Raw genomic sequence first — 24635 nt, forward strand, 5'->3', positions numbered from 1 at the left:
TAAAAAACCGATTTTTAAAAGTTTAATTTACTTTTTATTAGCTTCATTTATATTAATCTTCTCAGAGTTAAATTTTCTACAAGTTTTGTTAGTAAATCTTTCGCATTTATGATTAATTTAACAAAGCTATTGTAATAAAAACATTAAAAAAAAATTAATTTTCAATACCGAATTTTGTGTGTATTTACGTCGAATATTTTAAAAACTTCTCGAATGTTCTGTTTTAATACATGTTCTGCGACATATTTTCCAGCTCAAATTACATAAGAAACTGCTCCTTAATTTGGGTTCAAAAAATTACAAGTAGGGCTTATGTTAATTAGAAGAGCTGAAATCCGGGCTAAATCTTTCGCTAGCCGTAACGTTGAAAACAAAGCGTTTCCAGACCTATGTTTATGTGAAGGTTTTTCATTATATTCACCAGTAGAACATGTCATTAAAGTCTTTTCGTGATACAATCTGTATAATACAGCTTACTTCCAATCCATCATAACTGAGAAATCTAGCAAAATCACCCGTAAGGAAATTTAAATAATTATCGTTTAATAAAATACGTCGTTCTAAAATTTAAAATGAGATCAGTGCACCGTTATTGATGTTTGTCGATTAAGTTATTTACTCATTTGCTAATCACAAAAAAACGTATCCCAATTTTTTAGTAATTTATTACTTTCAAAAATAAAATATCTCTTTTTGTGCGTGGGTAGTGCTGTGATTGTCACTTAATTAAGTACAGATATTGTTCTTATCCGTATATTTAATTTATTTATTAATGCGCTTTTCTTATCGCCATCAATAGGTACCTGCGTTACATGATTGATTAATTAATAGAAGAGAGATTGATGATTACGTTTAGATGAGGTACAATCGACAGTTTAGTCCGTTGTTTGTATTTATAGTTAATTATAAAAAGTAGACTTTAATAGAGTTATTGTAGTTCCTTGTACAACTAATAGATGTCAGGCGCGTCGTGTTGGCCTTTGTTGTACTACGACCGGTGACGGTGGCCCGGGAACAAGGTTACCGTAGAGGTAATTAGTGCTTTAACACTGCTCAATCCTTGTAATTAATGGAGAATCAGTGTGATTAATGTGGAACGACAGCGTTCTCTGTCGGCGGCAGGACCCCTACTCGAGCACGCGCCCGTTCCACTACTCACACCCGCGCACGCCCGCCGAAGACTACACCAGCTTGCTCACCCCTTCATTCGACCCGACGTATCATGTCCTCCACTCTCTCTCTCATTTACTCTTCATTCTATCAATCTCTCTCTCACACACACACCAATAATAATGATGATGTTGCTGATGATGGGTTTGTTGTGTATTGCGTGCGTGCGATGGACACATCAACAGATCGAATCGACTGAATTGAACCAAATAACTAGCATCAAACTCACGACAGTCCTGTTGAAAATCATTTCAACAAAACCGACCAAACGATTTTCAATCGAAATTGATTTTATAAAGCATTTAGCTACAGTTAATTTTTTAACAAAAGAAAAAGTTCATTATTGAAGATTAACCTATTGAAAATTATCTGTATGTATGCATATATTTATATAAATAATAAACTTCGTAATAAAAATAAACGAAATAATTATCGCGTAGATTTATATTTTTAATTTATAGTGAAATTATTAGGTTACAAATTATAACTGAATCTATTTAATCGCACAAGAATTGTTGTCATTTTATGTTATCGATTAAGTTAATATTTTGCTGACGGCTTTTCTGAATCATTAAAATACTACTTCGAATTCTGAGATCGGATTATAGATAGCATTATGAACAAAATAAATTATTCATACATTACCCATCGTCATCTCACTTAAAGAACATAAAATAACGGAACATTAGTTAGTAACTAACTCGCATAGTTGAATCTAATAAAATAATTATTGATTTATTCCAATACAAAATAAATAAAAATAATTTTAAAAAGTGGAATATTTAAAGCTGAGAAGGTGAAAAATAATTTTTTTATGATTACTGAAAGGTAGAGTCTTGTATTTTCTTGTAGAATATTGTAAGAAAATTCTAGATTGGAGAGTTCAAATGATTAATGTTGAAACTGAAATGTTGTATGTCTAACGACAATTCACTTAAGTATTTAAAATAAGATTTAAACATAGCTTAGGCCAATGATTTTGTTTATAATGAATTTATTTATAATTAGTTGTGATTGCAAATGTATTATTATTTAGTACTGACTGAATTTATGATTGTTTATTTTAAGTTTCGGTTAATAACAACATATCTATCCATCTAAAAAAGAGGATTACACTAATTTACTTAGAAATAAATAAAAAATCGATAAGTATGTATTAAAAAAAGACAAAAACCAAAAATCTTTCAGGATAAAAAAAAATCCAAAACTGAACTGCTCCAATTAATCAATGCTCTACTTTGGACAAAAATGTCGCTACTCCAATAAAAATACAATGAAAATATAATATCTCTCTAAAGTAATAGAATTAAAATCAACCAACTACCTCGTGAAAAATAAATTACAAACAAATCAACATTAAAAACTATCTGTTCTACTGTTATATAAAAAATTATCCTATAGTTTTGGCATACAATAAATACATATACACAAAATTTATATAACTAAAATAGAAACAATTAAAACCTAAAATACTTTTTAATCCAATCCTCTTCATTATAAGGTGAAACAATATATGAATTTTAGAATAACTGCCAAGATAATAATTAAGAAAAATTTGCCGTTCTTAGCATTTCGACATTTCATACAGAGGTTCCGGGTTCAAATCCCAGTCAGACATGGCATTTTTCATACGCTAAAACATTCAATATCCTACGCACAAGCTTCAAGCTTATATGGCGATATCATCAAACAAAAAATAATAAAATTACAAAAGAATTGTAATTTTTATGATGCAAGTTAAAATAAATTTAGTTACATTTTTCAAATATTATTGATATAAAATTGTAACCTAATAAAAATTGCAACTATTGAAAAATTAATTTACTTTTGTGATTTAAATATTTTCTTACTTAAAATCGAAGACTTAATGTATTTTTATTTCCTTGTACGAAGTATAAAAAGGAAGCAATGTGATCGCGAAAAAGTTCGGTTATCAGATTTCAACGGAAATATCCATTTTGATCATCCCTGAATGCATTTTGGCAACTGTCGGCGTGACGTCTACATACATACGTATGTATCTCGCATAACTAAAAAACTGTTAGCCGTAGGATGTCGAAATTATGGATTTAGGTCTGTTGTAACATCTAGTTGTGCACCTCCCCTTTTCATTGCAATTGAATGGACCAAAAGTGTCCAAAAACGCCCAAAATTAAAAAAAAATTGGATTTTGAACTTTCTCTTAACTGCAGTAATAAACTCTTATTGAGAGCTTTTCAACGATATACCATAAACGGTACTTATTTTCATGGCCAAGTAAAACTTTAATTAAGAAATATTTGGATCGTAGGTGAAGGCACATCGGTTCGAATCCGAATTACCTTTCCTTTTATTTATTTTTTTTTTTTTTGTAATATACTAATTTATTAACTTTGACTGTAAAAAAAAATTTACAATAAATAATTCAATAATAATAAAAAAAAATTAAAAAATATCAGAAGTTATTAATGAAATTTTATTTCATTAATAACGTTTTGTTAACGAAATAATTTATTTTATCACTTTTTTGTTTTTAACTTTTGATATAATTTTATACTTTTCATTTAAAAAAATGTGTATATGTATTTTAATAGACGTAAAAGGAAGTCATGTGAATCCAGATCAGATTTTTTACATCTATGTTACTGTTATTTTTATTTATTTTTGGAGCAACTTATGTTTAAACGAATTAATTATAATCATACAAAATTAATAGTGTTGAATTACCTTTACCAATGACTGTCATAGTCAATAACATCCCAGATTAAAAAAAAAAAAATAAGATAATTTGATAAACTACAACATTAAAATCTTTATAACGTTTAAAATGACATATCACTGATGTTTTAAAAAAAAGCGGGGTGAATTGAACTTTTAATTTTAATTAAATCTGTATAAATTAAAAATGAATTTATTCATATAATTAATTGTTTACTCTCTCAAATCAAGGAAAATATGATTGGAAGATTTGTTTGTTGTACCGCGTAATTTAATATGACTGGGCTGACTTTTATAAAGTAGATATGAAATGTTTTTTTTTGAAAATTTCATGATAGCAAAAAAAATTCACTGCTAATACTGTGCAAACAAATATTTAAAATATATAAAAGTAGTCATGTTCTCCTAACCTAAAAACTAATTATTAGGTATAAAATAAACTTATTGTAGTATAAATAAGTTGTATAAATTGTACTTGTAGTATAAATTGATTGTTTACTTTCTTTATTAACGAATTAGATATAACTGTAATTATAAATATAAAGGTCGGTTACAAAAAATAAAAAACAAACAAAATATATCATTAAAAAATAAAATAAAAACACAAGATTTATGTAATTTCTTTTAGATGACTGTTTATATTTTACTACTTTTATATTCAACACTTTTCTCGACTGTTTGTTAATAAATTACTATAAAAATAGAAAAAAAAAGTAAAACAGAGGCAACGTAGTTGAAATAATTTCTATGTAGCTATTAAAACACCGATCAACCAAATAGAAAGTTTTTTTTTTAGTTTAGTTAATAATTTTAATAAATTTACATTTGTTATTAATTTAATGACGTAGTTATTAAATTGATGAATGAAAGTTTTAGATTTTTGTAACGATTATTTTTATTACTGTTGTTACGGTCGATAATTTTTTTTTCAAGTGATCAGTTTAATAACATATATATGACAGGTTTATACGCATTGCATTAAGTTAAGTAAATGGTGAAAAAGAGGGAGGTTAAGTTAAGTAAGGTAAGGTTATAAGGATTAGGATAGGTATTTATAAAAAAAAATCTTGAAGACCAGACGGTCGGTTTCAATTCTTCTTTTAAAAAGAACAGTCTATACTTAAATTGTGATGCTTTTAACATCCCTCCCGCTGTCATATCAAATACTGCTGTAGTTATCTTAAAAGCATCCAACCTAAACTAATTCATACATCGGCCGGTTGATCGTAATGATTGAAATCTCACTATGACGATCAACAAATTAACGAAACAGCCGATCTTTCATCTCTCAAAATGAGACAGCCATCAATTGAATAAGCAACCGAAGAACAGTTCTCTCTCTTTCATTCACGCGTACACACGCACACGCAAACAAAACATACCCTTAGATGACTGTTTTAATTTTTATTTTTTTTTCAGTTCAACACTAATGCAACTGGCGACTTAAATTATATCATTATTTCAACGTCAATATTTTATATACATTGAGGATAATACACACACACACACACACACACACACACACACACACACACACACACACACACACACACACACACACACACACACACACACACACACACACACACACACACACACACACACACACACACACACACACACACACACACACACACACACACACACACACACACACACACACACACACACACACACACACACACACACACACATACACATACACATACACATACACATAATTAGGCTACATGCCTAATTCAAGCTAAATAAAAATTTACAGTTCTCTAAACTGCTCTCTAAACAGTTAAACAGTTCTCTAAAAAACAATTTATAAAAATGAATCCTGACATATTTTAGAATAAAATAAATCAACATTCTTAATTATATCAATCTTAATATACACAAATGCTGTTGAATTTTTTCCATTAAATACACTCATTTAACATGTATGTACATGGTTTTTGTGTGTTTTGCTTTTAGTAACATTTCGGTTAAATATAAGACATTAGCATATTAAAATTTGCGGTTGTTATTAATTATTGCAAAGATTAATAACTAATATTTGTCAGCTTAAGCGATTTTTTTTTTTTTTTTTAATATAACGACAGCAACTTTACAATCTGTTCAGCAAGATAATTGAATAATAAGTAAATAAGATCTTTATTTCAACTAACATTAAGCAGTCACAGACCTCCAAACAGCGAAATGAAAGAGATTAAATGGAGGAGTACTCCGTACAACCAGATCATAAAATCACCTAATTGAAACGATAAGGCAAACCAATAATATTGTTCCTTTGCGATCTTGATCGTGTTATCCAATAAATTGATCGCTAAATAATTCGGGTGCCGATCCAAACGAATTTGATGACGTAGGCTGACCAGAGAGATTTCCTGCCGAACGGTTCGCAACTTAAGATCATTATATATGAGGCTATTGCTTATGTACCAGTGTATGTTTAGCATTTTTCGCAATATTTAGTCTGGTAGCGTTCAAGTATGTCAATACTGGAGTTGCACGCTGTACTCCACAATTCAAGCCCAGGCTTCAAAACTAATTTATAAATTAATAATTTACTTTCTACTGAAAGCCGAGATCTATGTCCTATCAGCCAGTACGTATTTTTAAACTTTAGATCCGACTGTTTCCGCTTTGATATGTTTTTTTCTAGGTAAGTCATCGGTAAAGATGAAAACCCAAATATTTACAGTCCTGAGATCTTCCGAATCGGAACATTCAAGATAGAAACAGGAGGAGAGTGTTCCTTTCGAAGGATGAACGTGAACGCTTTGATTTTTTTCGTTTATTTTTATTTTCCAACATGTAAGCCACGATTCGAGGAGAGTGATATATTCTTGAATAAAACGAAACGCAGTAGCCGGATCCTCGTGGACAGCAAAAATTGCAGTATCGTCAGCCAACGCTGCAACTGTGGTATCTGCCATAATTGGCAAGTCAGCCGTAAACAGAACATACAAGATGAGTCCGAAAACGCTTCCTTGAGTTACCCGTGATTGTATAAGGAACAAATCCGTCGAAATCTCTCCATGTTTAAACTGACAACATCTCTGTTCTAAGTAAAATTTCAGCACTACGTAGAAAACATGCGGTAAAATCTTTTTCAGTTTATAGAGCAACCCTACATTCCTAATTTTGTCTAAAGCCTGACTGAAATCGAGGAAAACCGCTGAACAGAACTGTTTCATGTTTAGGTTAAACCAAAACTTATAACTTTTTCGTTTAAAATTAACACTTAATATCCCTCTTATTAAACTGTACTTCAACGAGTTAAGGACCCAAAGTAGAGAAATTGTTATGATAAATTATAAATCAATTGGTTTGTTGTATCTGATTAAAATACGTATTTAATTTCATTTGAGTTATTAAATGAAAGTTTAAAATTTACATGAGAATACTTTATCTATTGGTCAAGATTAAATTTAGTGATTACAAAATAATCATGAAAATACTGGTTCATTTTAAAATTAAAAAAATCCTATCATATTTTATTAAGAGAATGATATTAACAAGAAAACCAATGATTAATATTTCTTCATCTCCAGTGTTTTACAGATATAATTTCAATTATTATTTTTTCCTTTAATACTTTATTTATATAGTCGCATCAACAATTAAAGTCATTAGCGACTTATCGGGGTAATGTGACTGTACCGGTTAATTAATGTGTAATCTTGAACAAACTCACACCGACCATTCCTGAGACATGCCGTTAATTAAACCCCAACCATCAAATAATATCGATATCCACAATCTAGTATTTAAATCCGAATAAAAGTAATAACCTTTATTAGGATTTGAACCTGAGAACTTCGACGTCGAAATCAGCTGATTTACGACGTCGAGTTTACCCTTAGACCAACCCGGTGGGTTAATTTTCAAATGTATTAATTCTATTGTATTATATGATAGTCTAAATCCGAATTGGTAATTAAAAATACATATTTATTTTCAGGTTTAATTGCATAGAAAGTTTTTTTGAAGATTTTGGAAAAGAGAGAGAGAGTGAGAGAACGTAACAAACCTTTTGTCAATTTGTAGAAATCTTGTAAAATGGTTTATGGAACTAAGAATAACTGTAGTCTATGCCTCTCTTTACAAGAATGAAGGAAAGTATTCCGATTTCACAAAGAATTTCTTCATAATTTCCTCTATAATAAGATCGAAAACCCTTTAGATTTGATAATTTATATATTCTAACTAAAACAATCGTTTGAAATATCATGAAAAGGATGAAAACAACCAAATATCTTTAAAATTAATTCACATTAAAGTTTCATAGGAAAGTGATTTAATGCAATTTCTGTTTACAAAATTACACATCTGACTTTCAAACACAATCATTTAAACTGTACAGGAAAATCTGAAAACATTGCGTTACAGTTCACGGACAAAAATATTTACACATATTTGAAAAATGGAGAATTATATCAAATAACAAAAGAATATAATATTTCCATTACATTTAAAACGGAGACATGTATCCCAGTATTTATAAACAACACACAAATTTAACAATTAGACAGGGCTGAATATTTTAGCTAAAATTTAGATTAGCGGCCTACCTGAGACTATTACATCATTATATTAGTTTATCTACTTTAATTTTCTAATGTAACAATGAGAAATTTTTATTACAGTTTCATACGGCTGTAAGAAAAAGGAAAATATTTTATCAATCAATTCTCCTTTTAATATAATTAAAAAGTATATATATTTATTTTGACTTACTACATATTTATTCTCGATCCACCAGATATATCTATTCTATATACCTCTTGGCCCGGGATTAAATATGCGGCTCAAAATATTGACGATTTGAGCCCAATGAAGGTTGGATTCAATAAAGTAGTGTCGATACTTATCGCTTAGAGCAGGGAGGAAGATTCGACTTTCAAATTCGGAGTAGACGTAAACGTCTGTCTATGTTATGCTTGTTTTTACCTGACTATGTAGATAGAGGCATCTGCCTTTTGTTTATGCTGGTCAGATTCAGGTATCGGACTTTATAGCGGTTGACCAGAGTGGATCACCTCCCTTTAGTTGATTGCTCATCGGTGAATGAGCAATCTATTATCTGCCTTGAGTAATGAGTCGACTGAATTCGGGTGACTATCCGAGGGTAGAGCCAACCACCAATCCAGCTCTCCCCACCAAAAAATCTGTTGCTCTCTGCATCAAACCCTAATTGAAACAGGGAAAATTTATTCACACGTCGATATGGTTAGGAAAGTGGCAATGGCAGTTGGTAAACTGCACTTCATTTTTTACTACAACTCAGGACCGGCACTTACTCTTAGAAATTATAGGTGACTGCAACCAAAAGTAGGTACTTGACTACCTCATTCGACTGCAATACTGCAATCAGGTGATTGCGGTAAGGTATTTATATTTGCTGATACTTGGCCTGATAGAACGCAAAAGTATAGATACATATTCGCTGTTAGTCATTCGTACTAGACCTGCATGAAAAAGCTCGTATAAATTCTGTATGAATATTTTTTTTGATTAATAATAACGGAATATTTTATTTTAATTTATATGAAATTAATTTATTATTAAATTTAAATAATTTAAAATTGAAATTATCTGGAAATAATCGTACCGGAATGATTAAATTCTATTCATAATACATATAATAAAATAATATTTGGTAAAAGGAAAACTAGACGGATATGTCAATAACAAAAAATTAGTATTAACAATTCTTGTTGTTTTACGCTCAAACAACCTTATACTTATTTTCTTCGTTTATCTAGTATTTATCGATTTTTAATTTCATTTATTTATATATACACTTAAATTTTTTGAGGCTAGTCATCATCTTCAGAGGTTTGTTGAAATAAATATTTATGAAGTAACCTTTTTCTTTCTTTTAAAAAAAAAAAAAACCTTTGGGATCATCGTTAAGTACTACTTCAGAGAATGAAATAAATGAAAATTTTTTAGCATGTAAAAATGCCATGCCTGACCGGGATTGGAACCTGGGACCTCCGGATGAAAGCCCGAGACGCTACCACTAACGCCAAGGGGGCCGGCTTTGAAATTACTTAAAATTCAGTAACTTATTTAATTTTTTTATTTAAAGTTCCACATTTAAATTACAATATATAACATTAATTTGTTTTCTATTTTTTGTACGATTTTTATTTAAACTTTTCTTCGAAGATGGATGTGTAACAGTCGAAAGAGCTATGCAATTTCTTTCTTTTTATTTAAGTGTATATATTACCATTATTACATATTATATATAATTTATTTATATAAATAAACATAAATTGAAAATAGTTAACATGAGTAGTTATAAAAATTGATTATTTATTAGTTTCATATATATATAGTTAATTTACGTATTTTTCTGTGTTGTTTCTTTTTTGAATTTCAGTTTAATATAATTTCTTTAATTGGTTTATAGAGTTTTTATGTTTTAAAATTTAAATAACAACATCCTTATGTAGTAATTTATATGATTCTAAATACAATAATCATTGCCTATCATAAACGTTAACAAATTAGCATATTTTTTTTTAATACTTTTATTTGAAATCGCATCAACAAGTACAATCATTAGCGACTAGTATGATTAATGCAACTGTGACCAGTAAATTTGTAGTCTTGTCGAACAAACTCAAGCCGACCATTTCTGAAGCGTGTGGTTAGTTGAAACCCAACTACCAAAGAACGCCGGTAACCAGATCTAGTATTCAAACCCGAATAAAAACAATTAAATTTGTTAGGATTTGATCCTTAGAACTCTAGACTTCGAAATCAGCTGATTTATTACGACGAGTTTACCATTAGACCAACGCAATTAACATATTATTATATTTTATTAAACAGAATACTCTGTTTATTTTATACATTTTAACTTTTTTTTTTACTCCTATCTCTTCGAAGTTTTCCTCATATTATTAATAATATATCAACGTATTCAACCAATGAATTTATATGGTAGAATTGATTTATAATAAATAAGCTATTGGTAATGGATACTGGGGCTAAAAATTCTACAAGAAATATAGTGTATAATTAATATTAAAAAAAAAGGAGAATTTATAATATTTATTCATGCCTATAAGTACTCCTAATAATATGTAATCGTAAAATGTTTTATTTATTTTTTTACCGGTTTTTATCGATGTGTGCGCAGAAAAGAAATGAAACTGTTATATCAATATTGCATTTTATCATTAAGTGAACTATAGAAGGTTTAAAATCATATTTATTATAAAAACTCATATCAAGTCTTTTTTTATGTAACTCTGCACTTAAAACTTCACTGTGACTAAACCATGTTATTTTTAAGTAATGATATTATTTATTAATTCTAAAAATTATATTTCTTTCAATTTTCTTTTATTTCTTTTCGTTCATGTTTTTAAATACATAAAAAAAAAATATAATGTATATTTTAATATAAATTATTTTACTTATGAGGTAATCTTTTCGTAATAAAATTTGTTTTATAGCATACAAATAAAGTTTTATTTTTATAAAAACAATTTAATTAACGAGAAAATACTGTTTTATTATTGATATTCGTTGTAAAAAGTTGTATATAATTTTATGCGAGTTATTTCTGTATATTAATAATATATATATATATTTTTTTTCACTTTCAAATTATCGTTAATATAGACCTGATTCTTCCTCTACCCCTGCACATGGTAATGTTTCGTGCAAGGCAATGAATTTGATCAGTCACTCGGATTGAATTTGGCGAGGCGACGGTGTGAGTGAAAAAAAAATAGAGAAAGAGATAAAACGAGGGTGAATATATGAGAAAGAAAGAGACGGTAGTAAAAAGAAGGGGCAAATAAATCAACGTCAAGACCGAGACTGAGAAGTTAGCGCGTGATACTGACTCACGCACCGGTTTCGTGACCGAGTATCACTTAGTCAATTAAGCATTGCCATATTTACGTAAAATGGGTTTTCTACTAAACAAACAGAATGTTTTTCATTCTGCTGGTAAGTAACTTCATTATATTATCACGCGATTGTAATGAGCAGGTGGCGTGCAGTCTTCTTAAACTTAGTTTGTTAGTTACTTAGTTTGTTAGTAAGTTAGTTAGTTAGTCGGTTAACTTGGACCTTTTTTTGTTATCAGCCAAATTAGTTACTTTTAATACAATAAAATACAATATGCAAAATTTAATAACAATAATCTACAGAACAATAATGCTAATATCCTAATGAAATAACGATAAGAACGACCACGATTTTAACCTATTGCCTAGTCTTGAATACTGAACAGTCTAATATTTATCCTATGAATGAAGTACACCTTTCTTTTCTGTGAATAGTTATTAAAATATTAATTTCACACGATTAGTACTTATTTAAAGACTATATTTTTGTATTTTTCTTAATAAAAATTATGTTTTCTACTATCTGTAATCTTATTAATTATATGTGATATCAGCGATAAATAATTCAAGAGAAAACAAAACTTCCCACCGAAGGAAATTTTGAAAGTAAAAAAATTAGCATGAGAAACTATAAAAATGAAAAAAAATCAAAATGAATAAACAAATAAACAGTAGTAAATAAGTTAGGCTTATTAATTATTACTTAGAACACAGTGTGACTTTAACTGCAAGGTTATCTGAAGAAAAATATAAAATGAGAATTGTAAAAAATTACAAATATACAGAATTACATCCTACATTCCCTCTATCACTTCTTTTTCTGATTAGCCCCCGGAACCACCGGGTGTTACTTCAGAGGATGAACGAGGATGATATGCATGAGTGTAAATGAAGTGTAGTTTCTACAGTCTCAGTTCGACCATTCTTGAGATGTGTAGTTAATTGAAACCCAACAACCAAAGAACACCGGTATCCACAATCTAGTATTCAAATCCGTTTAAAAATAACTGTCTCTTTTAGGATCTGAAACTTAGAACTCGCGGTTAAACTCTAGGTTAAAATCCTAGTAAAAGTTAGTTACTTTTATACAGATTTGAATATTAGACAGTGAATACCGGTGACTTTGGTGGTTTGGGTTTCAATTAACCACACATTTCAGGAATGGTCAGCCAGAGTCTTACAAAACTACACCTCATTTACATGTCATACGTATCACACTCATCTCATTGGGCCACGGGACCCAATGAAATCCGTATAAAATTAACTGCCTTTACTAGGATTAGAACCTTAGAACATTCCCTTTCTTGAACATTTGATTTGATCATTCCCTCCCTAGAATTTAGAAATTAAAGTAGTTTATATTATTTTAGCTGGAGGGGTAAAAATTCATCCTGGAGCTGCATATATGCTATTTTTTTTTTTTTGTAGTTAATTCATTTAAAGGTTTACTTTGGTATATGAAATGGAAATTATATTTTTATTTTATTTTGTCTTTTGTCATTTGACTGGTTTGATGCAGCTGTCCAAGATTCCCTATTTAGAGCCAGTCGTTTTATTTCGGTATACCCCTACATCCTACATCCCTAAAAATTGTATTTTCTTTTTCCTGTTTAGCCTCCGGGAATTATCGTTAAGTTATTACTTCAGAGGATGAATGAGGATGATATGTATGCATGTAAGTGAAGTTTAGTCTTGTACAGTCTCAGTTCGACCATTCCTGAGATGTGTGGTTAATTTAAATCTAACTACCAAAGAACACCGGTATCCACGATCTAGTGTTCAAATACGTATAAAAGTTAACTGCCTTTACTAGGACTTGAACGCTGAAACTCCCGACTTCCAAATCAACTGATCTGGGAAGACGCGTTCACGACTAGACCAGCCTTGACAATTTGTTTTACATATTCCAAATTTTGCCTGCCGGCACAATGTTTTCCTTCTACCTGTCCCTCCAATATTAAAGCGACTATTCCAGGATGCCTTAATATTTGGCCTATAAGTCTGTCTCTTCTTTTAACTATATTTTTCCAAATTCTTCTTTCTTCATTGATTTGCCGCAACACCTCTTCATTTGTCACTTTATCCATCCATCTGATTTTTAACATTCTCCTATAGCACTGCATTTCAAAAGCCTCTTATCTTTTCTTCTCAGGTACTCCGATCGTCCAAGTTTCACTTCCATATAAAGCTACGCTCCAAACATAAACTTTCAAAAATATTTTCCTGACGTTTAAATTAATTTTTGATGTAAGAAAATTATACTTCTGACTGAAAGCTCGTTTCGCTTGTGCTATTCGGCATTTTATATCGCTTCTGCTTCGTCCATTTTTAGTAATTTTACTTGCCAAATAACAGAATTCTTCTACCTTCATAAACGTTTGTCTTCCTATTTTCATATTCAGTGATCCATCCACAATTTACAGCATATGAAAATAGCATGGAAATTTTATAACGTATGAAAAATTTCACGGCTGACCAAGACCTCCCAGATAAAAATCTGCGGCACTACCTCTTCACCACAGAGGTCAGCATGTTATTGTCAGTTCTTTAATAACTACGTTTAACAAAACTTAATTTCTAGAATTTACATTATTTTTAAGAATTGATTTTTTTGTTACTTCACAAAAATCACAAACTCGTCTCTTAAATTACACTCTTTTACGTATAGTGTAATTGAAATTGTATAATTTAATACGCGCGGGAAGAATTTATTTACAGCTTGGGGTTTTTTTTAATATTTGAAATATATGAAAAACTAGTCAAAAGGAAGTTAACTTGTACATGACGTCCAGTGCCATTTTCAAGTTCTACCTATTACTATAAAAGTAATACCTCAGCCAAAATCTTCACTAAAAAATAAAATACAGTAATATAATTTCTCAAAGTTTTATCAGCATTATGTTAATTGATAGCAAAAAATTCAACATCAAAAAGAGGTATACTGTAGTATGTATATAGTATACTGCAGCCAGTATATACTAGAACGCAAGATGGACCTAAATTATCGAACTCTATAATCTGGGGATAACACCTATAAATGAGTATGGACTCTTACAAGGAAAAGTATAATAAAAAATTAATTAGCAAAACTGTTTTTTCGTAAATCAAATTTCAAAGTTGGTGAGATGGTATTGATGAACGATAAAGCAACAACAGCAAAGAAGTTTATATAAGCAGACAATATAATATGTATTTTGTAGTAAGATGTACCTAACAAAGAATTATTACTAATTGGCAAAACTGTTTTTTCATAAATCCAATTTCAAAGTTGGTGAGATGGTATTGATGATATTGCTTTTTCGATAAAGCAACAACAACAAAGAAGTTTATATAAGCAGACAATATAATATGTACTCTGTGGTAAGATGTACCTAACAAAGAATTATTACTACATAATTAACACACCAGGCTATTGTAATGGTTAACTTGTTTATTTTAATTACTAAAAAATGTAATTATATTTAATTAGTTAATAATATTTCGAAAATTTTAATTATTCAGATAGGTGATAGGCCATGCTTAATAGTATAGAATTTTTTGCGTTCGTTTTACGTGAACATAAAGTTGGGTTAGGTTAAGAATAGTAACCCACCGGGTTGGTCTAGTGGTGAACACATCTTCCGAAATCCTACACTGATTTGGAAGTCGAGAATTCCAGAGGTCCTAGTAAAGGCAATTACTTTGATACGGATTTGAATACTAGATACGGATTTGAATACCGGTGTTCTTTGGTGGTTGGGTTTCAATTAACCACACATCTTAGGAATGGTCGAACTGAGACTGTACGAACTACACTTCATTTACACTCATACATATCCTCTGAAGTAATACCTGAACGGTAATTCCCGGAGGCTAAACAGGATAAAGAGAGAGATTAAAATATAGTCAAAAATGTACATTCTCAGAGTTTATTCAACACTTTTTTAATCTTTTTTTTTGTAAATCGATTTAAAAAAAAGAGGGGGGCTGCGAGTGAAGTGAGCCCAGACTGGCTGACCAGTGGTCGGAGCGCTCTGTCCCCCCCCCCGCCGCCTGTGTTTATTAAAAATAACTCATGCTTGACAATAATAATGATTAATATAAATTAAAGCCAGTTGAATTTTAACAACTACCAGTATATAATTTCTTCAGATCAACAGTTTGATCAGTGCTTTGAATGATCCGAAACTTTGAGTGACCTGAAGAATGCGGGTCTCAAAATAGTCGGCTTCCATCTTAAAAATAATAGTTGAAGCTGGTTACTCGTCCTTCGTACGGTTAAAAATATTTTTTGCCCGGTTCTTAGCGTTACCCGAAAAACATCAGTAGTAGGTGATCGTACTTGGTTCTGAATTTTTTATTTAATTTTAAGTTTTTTAGTAAAATAAACGGAGTCGGGTACAATCAGTCGCATCACAGACACGCAGTAACAGTGGTAATGGCTGTGTTGGTTGGGCCGCCGCGCCACGCTGTACACAGTCATACTTCTTAAAAATCAAAATTAAAAAAAAAAATTGGGTGATGCTGTGTCGGGGCGCCTGGTTGTTTGTTTAACGTGAACGTTACAGACCTTGGATGAAGTTCCTCCGAGCTACAGACCGATCAACTTATCTGTAGAGTTAAATGAGAGAGCCACCATCATATTTTTTTTTGGACAAAACCGAAAGTCGAATGGGAAATTTTAGTTTCTTCATTTGGCCATCTCTACAGATAGATTGATTTTTCTGTATGTATGCGAGTAGCTTTTGGTGTATTGGATTGAAATAAAAACGGGTGCGTACTGAATTTAATTTTAACATAAAACAGACAGTAAATGTTATACGATATTTATTTCGTTTAATATTCGACGTTAATTTTGTTCGAAATTGGTCTGTGATATGAGAAGTAAGAGGCAAGGCATAATAAGCAGCGGTAGAGGACTCGCACCGTCGGCGTCGTTCACCGAGCGTGTAAAATGACACCGCATTTACATCTCTCAGAAGAGTTAGTTAGGGAGTTATTACAGAACGATATAGACCTTTTTGTTATACTACAAATTTCTGTTTGGTACCCTTTGTTTTGGTGTGATTTTAAAGACGTTTCACGTCAAAATTAAAACAGTTTTTAGATATTTATCTGATAAAGTATTTGCAAACACATATCGAGTGAATATCTACGATTTCCTTCACCCCTTTTAAGCTGCAATTTCAAAAATATCTAGAGATTGGTTTTTAGATATTCAAATGATGATTACACACACCAAAAACCAAGTTAATATCATCATTTGCTACCAAGAAACTCAAAACATATTAAAATTCAGTTTTACCCCATTTTAACCCTGTAACTCAGAATTTCAAAAAATCCTATTCTAGTGTGCACTTACACCGTAAGAAGAACATGTATACAAATTTTCATCAATTGATCTTCAGTAGCTTTTCCTGAGCGTTGATTATGAGTCAGGATATCTTGTTTTATATGTACAGATTGCACGTAATTATATTTAATTAACATATATCTATAGCGTAAAATTTGAAATAAATTTAAATATAATTTCTTTTACATAACGTTACAATCAATGAACTAAGAAATTATTATTGTTAATACAATAATATATTTTTATTATTGTTTGACCTTAAGATGTTTAATGATTACAATTAGTTATGCCATCATTTTGATTTGTGTTGGTGGTTAATGCTTGCTTATGTTTCTCTCTGGTTTAAGATAAAGGTTATGAGGTTAAAGGAGGAGTAAGCGAGAAAGATGGAGTGAATGATAAAGAGAGTGTTATAAGGAGCGAATGTGGATTGTGAGTAAGAGGGAGTGAGTTTGGAGACTCTAATGAGCGGGCACGTGTCAACAATACAATCGATCGAGCGGTGTAGCGGAGCGCGGAGCGGCTTTGTTCCAAAGCATTAATTACTCTCATTCTCTCAGCTCACTCCTCTTCTTGATCAATCTTTCTCTCTCTAATATATATCGTTGGTTACCTCAGGTTAGGCAGTTTGTTTAGTTGCAACTCCGTCCAGACCTAATAAAACTTTTAATCAGCGACTATTTCAACTTGGCTTGACGTTTCACACGGCTTGGTTCATTTCATTTCCAGTGGCATTCTCTTCATTCAGTCATTACATCTGTTTTATATACGAATTCAAACACACACACACCTGGACGTTAATGAAATGTTATGCGTTTTCTCCACAAATTTTACCCAACAGAGTATATAAAATAAACAAATTCTTGATCGTGATTAAGGTTAAAGAATTTATTAATAAGCTAAATATTGATAAAATTAAAATAGCAATTCTTGCATAAACAGAAAAATAACAAGTAAAGTAATACTTTCTTTCCCTGATGTTAATTTTATTAATTTTTAATAATGTTAGAAATAAAATTCATAAAAGTTGTTATTGTTATCAGTTGAAATGACACTGAAATTATTTTTAAATTATATTATTGACGTCATTCGTTTCTTTTAATCTGTATGAAATATAATGAATAGTAGCATTGATAAACGAAATTACAATACCAACGGAATCTTTAATTTTTGTATAAGTAGCATATTTTAGGAAATTTCTTCTAAGAGTTTAAGTTTAAGTCAATCCTTTTTTAAACATTTGTACTAGAACTAAAATAACTAAAGTTAAAACATTAAAATAAGAGCTATGTAAAACTAAAGTAAGAGTTATGTAGTTTTCACCAGTTATTTTCCTCAAAAAAAAAAAAATACGTTACTTAATACGTTTATTATGTAACAAATTCAGATAAAGTAGCGAAATCGAGCAATTTCTGAAGTGGTTGATCAGGAGTGATGAAAAGTGCATAATATACGATAAAAATGTGGGATAAAGATCGTACTCGAAGCGAGGACAATTTCCACAACCTGTGGAAAATCCCACACTGACTCCCAGAAAGCCCACACTGATGTTGTACATTTGGTGGGATTGCATGGGCATCGTGCATCACGAGCTGCTGCCGCCAGGTAGAACAAAAGTCTCAGACTTGTATTGTAAACAATTAGGGCGATTGCACCTAGCAATTCAAAAAGAAATTTATTCTTCTAGGAGGTTTGTACTTTCAACATGCAAGTTTATTAAATTAAAAGTATTAACATATAGATGAGGAACGTTTAGTAATAATAACTGATTTAAAATAGAGTACTATCAGTAAACAACAAAAGCAAAATACAAGGTGATTTATTAAGTGCTGTTACCCAATTGTTAATGTCTGGTAATTTTTTTTTAAGAAAGGGAAATTATGTTTTGTGACACGAAGTTGGTAGCGCTACTCAACCGGTATAGATACGGCAGAGTGAGTTGATTCTCCTTGAGCTGTGTAAACTTTTGTGCCGTTTCCGGTCGTGTTACGAACAGAATGTCTTTTACCATAGAACAACGAGTTTTCATTCTCGAACAATATTTTGCTACGAAATCGTATGCGAGTGTAAAAGAATCATTTCAAATTAAATTTGTTGGTGTTCCTCCGCCAGAAAAAATGTCAATTTCTAGGCTAGCAAACCGATTTCGAGAGACACGTAGTATTTACGACAGAAAACGTAGTGGTCGATCAACTCGCTTGACAGATGACGTTTTAGAGAATGTAAAAACAAGATTTCTCAATTCTCCACGGAAAAGTGTACGAAAACTTTCCACGCAAGTTGGTTTCTCATATTCGAGTGTTCAGAAAGCTGCTAAAACATTGAGATTGTATCCGTATCGCGTTCGATTAGTCCAAGAGCTTCAGCCTCCAGATTTAAACAAGCGATTGCAATTATGCCGTTGGTTTAGGTCTCTCGTAAATGATAACGGAATCGAAGTTTGAAACACAGTGTTCTTTAGTGACGAAGCTTGGATCCATCTAGATGGTTGTGAGCAATCAAAGCTGTCGAATTTGGGCGGTTGAAAATTCTAACGCTTTACAAGACAAAACTTTGTATCCTGAAAAAATTGGTGTGTGGTGTGCGATGTCTCTTCATCGTATAGTCGGACCCATATTCTTCGAACAGACAGTAAATGGTGAATTATACAGGTATATTGTGCGCCAATTTGTGTCCCTCCTGGAACCTCAAGAACGGTATTACTGGTTTCAGCAAGACGGCGCTACATACCACACGTCTCGAGAAACCGTGGATTTTCTGCAAGAGTTCTTTGATGATCGAATAATAAGCAAGGGTTTATGGCCTCCAAGGTCCCCAGACCTAACATCTCCTCACTACTTTTTGTAAGGCTATAAGTCCAAGTCCTTCAAAAACAATCCTCACATTATTGATGAACTTGAAGTCAATATTACAGATTTAATCACGAATATTTCCAATGCGACTTTTAAAAAGTTTCTGCTAATACGCTGAAAAGAGTCCGTGCGTGTGTAACCGCAAGGGGTGGGTATTTTAAGCATATTCTTTAACAATTATGTAATTAATAGTTTTTTTTTATAATACTTTTTTGTGAGTAACAAATACATGTTTTTATTGCACCTAAATTTCCCTTTCTTAAATTACATTTAAAATTGGGTAACAGGACTAAAAAATCATAATATGTATTTATTAATCATCATATGTATTAGTCCATAAAGGGTTATTTATGTAATTACCCGGTAAGATAATTGTATTAAATAACCCATTATACTAAAGATCAATTGATAAATAATGCTTAATAACATTTTTAAATTTGTATTTCCTGTAACTTAAGGTTGAAAAAAATAAGTAGTTGTATCTAAGTTATCGATTGATTTAAAAGGTTAACATCGTTCCTTAACTGGTTTTATAAATTTTGTAAGTAGATGCAAACTCTGTTTTCTTGTACATCTAAAAATAGTTACGTTTAAAAGTATATCTGAGTACCGACAACGCTGATTTACTCTAATAGTTTGTAATGAGTATAAAAAATCGGGACTAGTTAGGCCGAATCAGGTTAACAATTTTAAAACATTCACGTTATTGCCATAATCTCTTAAAATCGATGAAATAATAATGCTTATAAAAGTAAAATAATTCAAATAAAATTAAAAAAAAAACGTAATTCTTTATATTTAATATAAATCATGTTTTGTTATTAATATGTATATAATATAACAGAAATTAAAACATTATAGTAAATAATAACAGCTTCTATTAAATCCGTTCATTTTTTCCAGGTGAGAACAGTTGTAATTCAAGTGATACAGCCTTGCCTGGATCGGGGGTAGAAGTGGAACGACATTATCGAGGGGTAGATGAAAGTGACGACGAATGTGGGGGAGGAAGCAGCGGTGGTGGAACGGGTGGTGGACCAGGAGGTGGTGATGAAGGAGCTGTTGGAGTATCCAGTTCGAGACCCGGATGTCCGTTATCACCCGATAAAAAGAAACACCGACGAAATCGTACAACATTTACAACGTATCAATTACACGAATTAGAAAGAGCGTTTGAAAAATCACATTATCCAGATGTATATAGTCGAGAAGAATTGGCTATGAAAGTTAATCTCCCCGAAGTACGAGTGCAGGTTAGTTTAAATATATTTATTTAAGAAGTGTATTGTAAATAATATGAAATTTGTAAATATTACCTGTAATATGAACATCAAACAAAGAAACTTCTTTCTATTTCTTTCGCTTATGTATCAAAATGATATATGTGCGATTTATTTCTATAACGCTTTTTTGTTTTATAATCAACATATATTTTTGACTATAAGATAGTTTAAAATGTATCGAGTCTTTTGCGCACGAGATAGCGTTAGCGTTTTCTGGCAAAAGTAAAAAAGACCGGAATGTAAGCAATCATGAGATCATCAATAACCTAAACATCCATCACCAAACATTGTTAAACCATTTAGTGAGAGCTGGGAAAAAACAAAATCTCGACCTTTGAGTGCCACATGATCTGACTAGAAAACATTTACTCAATCCAATTTCTATCTCCAAATCTCTACTGAAACGTAGCGAAATCAAGCCGTTTCTGAAGCGGTTGATTACGAGTAATGATAAGTGCATAATTTACGACAATAATATGAGAAAATGATAATGGTCGAAGCGAGGAGAAGTTTCACAATCTATGGCAAAGGCCACACATTATTTTTCCTGTTTAGCCTTGGGGAATTGCCGTTCAGGTATTACTTCAGTGGATGAATGAAGATGATATGTCTGAGTGTAAATGAAGTATAGGTCTCAGTTCGACCATTCCTGAGATGTCTAGTTAATTGAAACCCAATCACCAGAGAACACCGGTATCCACGATCTACTCAAATTCGTATAAAAATAACTATCTTTACTAGGACTTGAAAATTGGAACTCTTGTCTTGCAAATCAGCTGATTTTGGAAGACGCATTCACCACTAGACCAACCCAGTAGGTTGGCAAAGACTACAATGATGCCCAGAAAGCCCACACTGATGTTGTGCGTTTGGTGGGATTGCATGGGCATCGTGCATTATGAGCTGCTGCCGCTAAGCAGAATAAAAACCTCAGACCTATACTAGACAATTAGGGTGATTACACCTAGAAATTCAAAAGAAATAGCCTGAACTAGTAACAGAAACTAGTGGTGACTAACCGCACATATCTTTAAGTACCGATCAGAAATTGAGAGAACGACTGGGAGATTTGAATGCACCCATCGTATAGCTCATACCTGGCATCGTCAGGCTATCATTTGTTTCGGTCACTGCAGAACTACCGGAATAGTATTAAGTTAGTTTCAAAAGATCTATGTAAACTAGGTATCACAATTCTTTTACGAAAAAACCACAGAATTTCTACAGCGATGGGATTTTGGTGTTACCGGAAACGTGGCAGATGGTATCAAAAACAATGGTACAAATATCGTCTCATAACGGTATTTTCCAATTACAATAAATATATTTTCAATTTTGGCCACCAATGGCTCACTATTATATAAGCCACCCCTAATATATAAGTTGAGTATAATAAATGTATCATTTATTTTGTAATCAATTGTTTTATAAACTTTTTTTTTAACCTCCGGGACTACCGTTAGGTATTTCTTCTGGGGATGAAATGAATGACAACTTATTGTAGCGTGTGAAAATGCCATGACTGACCGGGATTCGAACCCGGGACCTCCGGATGAAAAGCCGAGACACTACCACTCTCGCCACGGAGGCCGGTTATTTTACAAACTTAAATATAATTAAATTTACCGTAAATAAATTCAATAATATAGCATTTTATTGAATCTGATTTTATTTTTTCAAACATAAGAACAAGTTTTAAAATTATTAATATTACCTATAATTAATATGATTCTGAATCCTGAATAAGATGTTAGACCGCATTCCTTATTTAATAGAATGGTTTTGCACCACTTGGAACATCTTTTAAAGTAACGTCTGACATTAACGAGATGCATTAAAATAAAATACCAACGGTTAAGCCACGATCAATAAATCACATTCAATAGGTAATTGAAGTTAATAAACTGGATACAGATACCAAAATTATGTTAATATTTATTACTGGCCACTGACCATAATAGTCAATGCCACTTATAATAAAAAATAAATACTTAATAATGCACTATTTATCACAAATGACTGAATATCATCATTGCCACAAATGGTTGCAGGCTAACTGTCGTTCAAAATCATTCGATCGAACTCTTTATCAAGAATAATAAGTATCCCAGGCTTATTTGGAAAAGCGAAGTGGTTTCTTGTTGTTTTCTTTAATGAGCCTAAAATCTTTTCTGCAAGTCATCATGTAATGCTCACTGAAAAACAAGTACTATTCAGTTTTACAAATGAGAGACTAACAGCTTTACTCGCGTTAATCACGCGAACTGACTTGAAAATGGATATCGTTACTATCACAGAAAGTAACTCAATACCATAGGCCTTTTACACGTATCAGATACTGAAAAATAGCTGAATAACTGAAGTCAATATAGCACTGATAACTATAAAGTTATAGAAAATCAGTAAAGTACACCTAAAGGACCTATCAAAAACGAAAATATTCTCATGATAAATTCTAGCCAATATAATTGCCAGAATCCTCTGGATTAGTAGTAGGAGGTAGTGAAAGTAATAGCCATGATACTATAACTAGTACAAATAAAGTGAACCCAATTTTTAGAAATATGTAGCACAACACTACAAATTACGAAAATGTAAAAGGATGATTCGTTTTTAAGACTGTTACATGTTAATGAATTTGTATATAATAAATTTAAAAAAATGGTTGGCACATTGCAGCTGTTAATAAAAAAATTACCCGATTTTTGGCCCATTTTAAGTAAGGACAATTTTGAGGTCAAGTAAAAGGTTCAATTTTTAACAAATATAAAATCTACTGCAAGGAGTTCAGTAGTTGAAGACCTAAATAAAAATTTAAAAAAAATCTTATTGCCGTTCCTGAGATATATATCGAAATGGCTAAAGCGTTATCATCTAATTAGGAAACCAATCTGGGATCGATTCTTCAACATGTGATTTATAAAAAATTATCACTAATACGTATTGCTGAAGATTTTTTAATGTTTATACTACATTTATGTATTTTTTTATAATAATAAGTGAACCTCGATAAAATTATATTCAACAAAATACATTTCATTATAAAGTATTTCACTTAAGAATAAAAAATAAAACTTTAAAATTATGTAAATGCAGGTATGACAAATTATTAAATTCTTTACATTTAAAAAACGTATTGTGACACAGTAGATATAAAACACCATTAACTATTTTGACTACGTATAGTACGAGAGGTGGATCAAAAAATAAGATACACCCTTGCCGTGTTCTTGAACTGAAAGGGATATATTAATGTCTTGTAGTGGCAGCACTGGTTGTGTTGTCTTCACATTCGCCCGCAGCAATTTTGTACGACATTCAGTACTGTGTAGTATCATAAATATGGCGTGTCCTCTAGGGGTTTCGTCCAGATTAGAAGTGCATTCAGCAGACCGGTTTTTTTAGGTAAAAAAATTACAATTGTTGTGAA

At 31.2% G+C, this 24635-nt stretch overlaps 1 protein-coding gene across 1 annotated transcript in view; it reads left to right on the plus strand.

Annotated features, from left to right (window-relative positions):
• The first annotated feature begins 9087 nt into the window (after nt 1-9087).
• The window catches only part of LOC142321267 (retina and anterior neural fold homeobox protein 2-like), a 126114-nt gene continuing 110566 nt past the window's right edge, over nt 9088-24635 (plus strand). Inside the window, exons 1-2 of the mRNA XM_075359265.1 lie at nt 9088-9115; nt 20826-21175. Of these exons, the coding sequence (XP_075215380.1) occupies nt 9088-9115; nt 20826-21175 (378 nt within the window). The remainder of the gene's footprint in view (nt 9116-20825; nt 21176-24635) is intronic.

This window comes from Lycorma delicatula, chromosome 3 (assembly GCF_047948215.1).
Source record: "Lycorma delicatula isolate Av1 chromosome 3, ASM4794821v1, whole genome shotgun sequence".
NCBI lineage: Eukaryota > Metazoa > Arthropoda > Insecta > Hemiptera > Fulgoridae > Lycorma > Lycorma delicatula.